Source organism: Triticum aestivum, chromosome 2B (assembly GCF_018294505.1).
Source record: "Triticum aestivum cultivar Chinese Spring chromosome 2B, IWGSC CS RefSeq v2.1, whole genome shotgun sequence".
NCBI lineage: Eukaryota > Viridiplantae > Streptophyta > Magnoliopsida > Poales > Poaceae > Triticum > Triticum aestivum.
This window is the reverse complement of record NC_057798.1, coordinates 424,000,060-424,006,514: the sequence shown is the minus strand read 5'-3', so window position 1 is coordinate 424,006,514 and position 6,455 is coordinate 424,000,060. Positions and strand designations below refer to the sequence as shown.

Here is a 6,455-nt window from a genome sequence, read left to right as displayed (position 1 = left end):
ATTCAAGTGGAAGTCTTGGGCCCGGATGGCTAAGGATCTGCAACGGCTATACTTGGTGAATTTCTAGGCGGTTCCAACTGGAAGAGCTCAACAGCTCCGAAGCATGGAAGTTGGATAAATAGTAGAGGAATTGTGCATGCTTTTGAGGGCCCTGGAGTTTGATCTTTAAGCAAGCAGATGGAGAAAGAATCTCATCACAACATTCAAATCCCCTTTTGATAGTAGCAGCAATACCTATGGACTCCATGTGATCTTGAATCAATAAAACCACAAAAATGGATGATCCTTATCCTAGCAAAGACATAATCAATCCAATGAAATCAATGGTATTTTATTAGAGAAAGTTTTACCAAGAAGCAAGACCGACGCATCATAGATACAATTCTCACGCTGCATTTGAAACTTCAAAACCACCGCATGGTCACAACTCACAACTATAATACACCCTCCGATCCACCGCATGTTCACAACTATAATACTCCCTCCTATCCAAAATAAGTGTCGTGAAGTACCACATATGCATAATGTTCCCACCATCGAGGGACTCTTATTAGGTTCAGTGGATAGAGCAGGTTCAGCAACAAAGTTTCACCTTGGCATGATCGGCAAGAAGGTCAACATCATACATCACCATTATTTCCAGGGTAAACACTGAATAATCCGAAAACACATTGTTTTCACAATTAACATATGTGATAGGTACAGTTGTCGCATTTGACAAGATGCATCAATGATCCAGCAAGATTTTTTGAGTTGAGCTTCTTCAATCAGTGTGAATTCCACCCATGAAGGTCCTTGGGTCAGGGCAGGTACCACTGAACTGAGCCTGCGAAAAATCAAACCCTGGATTCTGCATACACAGAACATAGATATGAAGGACAACGTTAATGCACATGCCATAGGTAACTCAAAACACACACAACATCCATTCACAAACGTAAGTTGGTCTTTTCCTATTCAGTTTCCCATGCAAGACTTTGACTGAATTTCTATTGTAGTATCCTGGTCGAAATGATAATAATAATACAGATTACAGAAGTATTTTTGCAAGGTAATCTGGCACTACTTATGTAGTACATATATATACTTTTAAACTGTTAATGGACAAAGTTGCAAAAGATTTATGGCAATGACCCAATGGCCAGTTATATTTAATGATGGATAAAGCACCGGTATAAAACTAGGCCAGCATGTCATATGATTGTTAACCAAGTATATTTTCTTTAGAATAGTACTGGCTCATAAAACTCCAGTTTGCAAAAAGAATCCTGCATGAGTGTTAGTAGTTTCAACTAGCAGCTACACTTTCTTAAAACAAGACAATAACTTTTTCAGTAACTCTTATGTTTTTCTCATCATGACAAGTGGGCAATAAATCATAGGTGTTCGGTTTCTAAAATGTTTGGCAAAATGACTGATACTGCCATGTGCAAGGCCCATGTATAGTGTGAGATTGCCTATTTGCAATATAACACAAAACACATGGATGCATGATAAGCAAGATCACTATTAGATAACCACCAATAGTTTCCCATACAATCAAGGCCTGTAATCCTATAGTGTTATGACCGGCATATACTACAGCCCAGGCAGTTAGGGGCCTGGCCCAGTTATCTTATCGTTATTAGGGGCTTAGCCCAGTTATCGTATTTGGAGATTATATAAACTCATGTAAGAACTCGTTTGAAGTTAAGCAGAAGCAATCATATTTGCTCGGCTTCCTGAAGGGAGCTGGGAGACCTAACCCTAGCCGCCGCGTCATGCTCCCTCCCTCTCTCTCGCACTCGTGACGACGGCGCCCCAGCGCCGGCGACCTCGCCTTCCTCCTCGCCAAGCCCCCTTCCACCCGTACAACCTACGAGCTAGACCTGGTAGGATCCCAGACCCTATCAATCTGGTATCAGGTGTCTCAGGCTCGATCATGTCCGCGCCACCCCCTCCCTCCCGCTGCCGATCGCCTCTTTGTCGCCGATGACCACCGCAGCCAGCACGCCGTCCTTGACCGGGCCGGTCTCCTCCACCGCCTGGACGCCACCCGCGCCCGCCCCCGCTGTGCTCACCCGGAGGAGATGACAGCGGCGCTCCGGGACCTGACTCAGGCGGTCCAGGGCATCCGCACCTTCCTCGCGGGCACTATGGGCTGCAGCCGCCCGCCCCCGTCACCACCATCACGGGGCCGCAGCAACTCCCATGGCAGCCGCCACCACCAGCAACCTCTGCCGCATCCATCATGCCGCTGCCGGTGGCGATCTCAGGGCCGGGCCTTCCGTCAACGGCGCCCGGTGTGCCCATCCACCAGGTCCGTTTCCCCCCGTCGCCATCTCCGCTACCGGCCTGGCTCGCCGGGTCCATCGAGCCGGTCTACACGATGGCCTCAGGACAGCCACACGTGCTGTCACCGCCAGCGCCGCCCCCGACCATGCAGTTCGGCGGGTCCTCAGGCACCGCGGGTCCCTACGATGGTGTGGACGGGCCTCTTTTCCATGGCGGTACTCTGCAACCTGCACACTCGGCGCCGTCACCCTCGTTGTTCCGCGCTGATGACACATACCCGCCCATCGTCCACGCCCATCCACCGTCGAGATTCTCCAAGCTAGAGTTCGCGACCTACGACGGCACCGCCGACGCCCTGAATTGGCTCAACCAATGCGACCAATTTTTCAGGCAGCAGCGCACTCTTGCGCCCGACCGCACCTGGATCGCCTCCTATCATCTACGAGGCACCGCCCAGACATGGTATTACGCCCTCGATCAGGACGAGGGCGGCATGCCACCATGGGAGCGTTTCCGCGATCCCTGCCTCTTGCGCTTCGGTCCGCCTATACGCGGGAGCCGTCTGGCGGAGTTTGGGCGCCTTCCGTTCCTCACCACAATGCAAGACTTCGCCAACCGCTTCCAGGCACTGGCGTGCCACGCCCCCGGCGTTTCGGCTCGTCAGCGGGCTGAGCTCTTCGTCGGCGGCCTACCGGACACATCCGCGTGGACGTGGAGATGCGCGGGCCACAAGACCTCCAGACGGCCATGTACTACGCCCACGCTTTCGAGCGCCGCGCAATGGCCATCCAGCAGGCGTCACTGCCCCGGGCCGTTGGGCCGCCACCCTGGCCGGAAGTTCCCGCGCAGGGTCGGCCTGCTCAGGCTTCCGCGGCGCCCCTCGCCACGACCGCGGTGCGCCCGTTCCGCCAGCTCACCCCGGCCGAGTAACTCAAGCGTCGCCGCCAAGGGTTGTGCTTCAACTGCGACGAGCCCTACGTGCCCGGACACGTCTGCCCGCGACTCTTCTACATGGAGGCTGCGGACTACATTGAGGAGGACACCGCCGCCGCCGGGCTCGGCGACCTGCCCGCCCCAACTGACGCGGAGGTGTTTGGCGCCCGTTGATCACCTCGAGGAGTTCCGCAAGCGCTTCCCCGCCTTCCAGCTCGAGGACGAGCTGTTTGTGCAGGCGGGGAGAGATGTTATGACCGGCATATACTACAGCCCAGGCAGTTAGGGGCCTAGCCCAGTTATCTTATCGTTACTAGGGGCTTAGCCCAGTTATCATATTTGGTGATTATATAAACTCATGTAAGGACTCGTTTGAAGTTAAGCAGAAGCAATCATATTTGCTCGGCTTCCTGAAGGGGGCCGGGAGACCTAACCCTAGCCGCCACGTCCTGCTCCCTCCCTCTCTCTCGCACACGTGACGACGGCGCCCCAGCGCCGACGACCTCGCCTTCCTCCTCGCCAAGCCCCCTTCCACCCCTACAACCTACGAGCTAGACCTGGTAGGATCCCAGATCCTATCATATAGCCAGCTCATTTGGATAATTTCCAAACCCTACAATTGCTATGTTTGCCAGGAAGGATCGGAGAACCAATGTTCAGTGTAGACAGCAGAGCAAGACCAAAATCAGAGTTCTTTCGACCATTTCTGTAATCTGACTTGAGACATTAGTGCATTGCAGTACCAATCCAATTGACATCAGGCTCTGCTTCATATCACATATTATCGGTAAGGCAATAAGCATGTGCAAAATTAACAAAATAACTACTTAGACATACAGGGACCCACAAGTGAGGCGGAACTGACTACACAGAAAAAGGAATGCACAGTAAACAGAAGGGAAACTATGTCTGCACAGTAAATTGATTATACCTCTTCTTGAAACCTTTGCAGCATAAGCCGTTTCTGTTCCTGGTCTGCAGCATATGGATCTAAGCTACCTTGGCCTTTTATTGGAGATGCCCATGTTTTCCCCTTTTCCCTTTTTTGCAGAGTGATATGCAATTCACCGTCCTCTGCATTGTAATCACAATGATCCATATTAAAAATATAGAGCAGCAAAAGGCGCTAATGACGTAATGGTTGATATACATGTCTCCCTAATGCTTGATAAACCTCATACCGGTGACTTCTCACCCATGGCAGCATACCCATATGCAAACTAGCCCACAAAATAATGGCACTCCACAAAATTACTGCAGCATATGGTGCACTGAATAAATGTAGTTTGTTTTTCCTTTTCCTACATTGATATTTTGTAAATGGACCAGAGAAAAAGGTTTTATGCCATTAAATAATTCATTCACTGCAGAGTGAAGAAGAGCTAAATCCAGTAAAAACTCGTAGATGATTTCTGCATTAAATGTGCCACTGCAGAGTGCACTGGATGAGCTGATTGCGCAATCTAGTTCTGCACTAACCCAATCAGATAACTAAAATCCGCCAAAACTCTGCAGCTGGGAGGCCAATAATTCCAGGTGGGAGAGAAATAAGCCATACCTATCGTCCAGAAAGACGAATCGGTCTTCACTGGGTGCATAAGGTCATGCTGCAAAACAACCCACATAACAAATTTAAAGATACAAACACAAATCAAGAAAGAGCTCAATATTTAGCACGAGCTCGAGTGCAATGGAATTGGAAGGGAGAGAGAGAAAGAGAGAGTAAATCACGGACGTTGAGGTAGGGCGGGTGGCCGCGAATGCCGACCTCAACGTGGCCGGCCTGGATCACACACTGAATCAGCTTGGTGGGCACGTTCTTGGGGAGCTCGATGTACATGTTCACCTCCTCCAGCGACTGGTCCCATTCGAAAACATTCTGCCCTGCGCCCCCACGCAATCCATTGGGGAAGAGGAGGGGAGAAATAATACGTGAGGGCAGGCTCTGGAACGCTCTAGAAGAAAGTGGAGCGTTAGACCGGGGAGGCTTACCATTGTGGACGAAGGCATGGCGCTTCTCGGGTGCCAGCCTCTCCGCCATGGCCGCGGGATTCGGCGCTCGCGACGCTTCTAGAGGCTTCTGGATCGGCTGAGGAACGCGATGGTTGAGGGAGATGGAGAAGAAGCGACGGCGCAGAACGCCACTCCCGCGATGTCAACGACTAAGGAGGGCGGCGGCAAGTAGGGTTTGGTGGTGTCGTCGATATACGTGGAGGGCTGGAGGCAGACCAACCAAGCAAAGGGGATATGTGGAGGAGGCCGAGAGGAGCACGTAGATGTCGCCGGAGGTGGCGGGGGCCGCCGGAGCCCGCAGAATCTGCCGCGTAGGCGGTCTGCTTCGGCCAAACAGCGGGTTGTTTCGATTGGGGGGAGATGGACTCCTCGAGGGCTATCTGGTTTCCTCAGGCAACCGGATCACCGAATGGACGGGCAGCCGGACATGGAAATCCCTATTCGCCGCTCGCTGCGGCAAACTGTCGGGCTACCGCACAGGGCAGCGATGCGAGCGACAAACATGGGCCGGCCCACTTCGAGATTTACACAGGTGCGGCCGACCGAATTTAGGAACCTTCTAGAAGGTTCCCTAAACCGGGTTTTTTTTCTGTGTTCTTTCCTTTTCGGTTTTTTGGTTTACTATTCTGTTTTATTTTTCCTTTTTCCTTTTCCTTCTTTTTTGTTTTTCCATTTTCTTTTTTCTGTTTCTTATATTTTCTTTTTCTTTCCTTTCCTTTTCCTTTCTCTTTTTCTCCTTCACAAAACTGTACACAAATTTCAAGAAAGATTCCATTTTTCCAAAATTCGTTCAAAGTTTCAAAAACTATGCATGTTTCAATTTTTGTTTGTAAATTTATAAAATATTAGAATTCAAAATTTGTTCGCGTGTTTGAAAATTTGTTGACAAACTTAAATATTGTTCTGGTTGTCAAATTTGTACACAAATTTAAAAATGTTCAATCTTTTAAAAAATGTAATTTCCAAATTATGTTCAATCTTTGACAATTTCTTCCAGTTTTCAAAATTTTGTTCAGAAATTTCATAAAAGTCTATAATTTCAAAAAATGTTTGCTTAATTTTGAAAATTGTTCTAAATCTCAAAAAGTGTTCGACTTTTTAAATTTTGTTCCCAAACTAAGAAATGTTCGGTTTCAACAATATGTTCCCGTTTTCAATATTGTTCAAAATGTTGAAAATATTAACAATTTAAAATTTGTTCACAAATTCAAAAAATATTTGCGTTTTAAAAATTT

General features: G+C 49.1%; 1 protein-coding gene across 1 annotated transcript; it reads right to left on the bottom strand.

Moving 5' to 3' along the window:
- Positions 1 to 518: 518 nt before the first annotated feature.
- On the bottom strand, positions 519 to 5,614 carry LOC123045274 (nudC domain-containing protein 2). The gene is made up of 5 exons (XM_044468267.1): positions 5,200 to 5,614; positions 4,943 to 5,091; positions 4,766 to 4,814; positions 4,139 to 4,281; positions 519 to 850 (listed from the first exon to the last, which is right to left on the bottom strand). The coding sequence occupies exons 1-5, from the start codon at positions 5,246 to 5,248 to the stop codon at positions 764 to 766; spliced, it is 477 nt and encodes a 158-aa protein (XP_044324202.1). The 5' UTR covers positions 5,249 to 5,614; the 3' UTR covers positions 519 to 763.
- Between the last annotated feature and the right edge of the window lie 841 nt (positions 5,615 to 6,455).

Excerpts from the sequence above, each read along its gene's own strand:
- LOC123045274 (XM_044468267.1), bottom strand. The coding sequence starts at position 5,248 with ATGGCGGAGAGGCTGGCACCCGAGAAGCGCCATGCCTTCGTCCACAAT. Across the intron at positions 5,092-5,199 it reads CCATGCCTTCGTCCACAATG|GGCAGAATGTTTTCGAATGG; the intron begins GTAAGCCTCCCC and ends GTGGGGGCGCAG. Across the intron at positions 4,815-4,942 it reads GCCACCCGCCCTACCTCAAC|CATGACCTTATGCACCCAGT; the intron begins GTCCGTGATTTA and ends GTTGTTTTGCAG.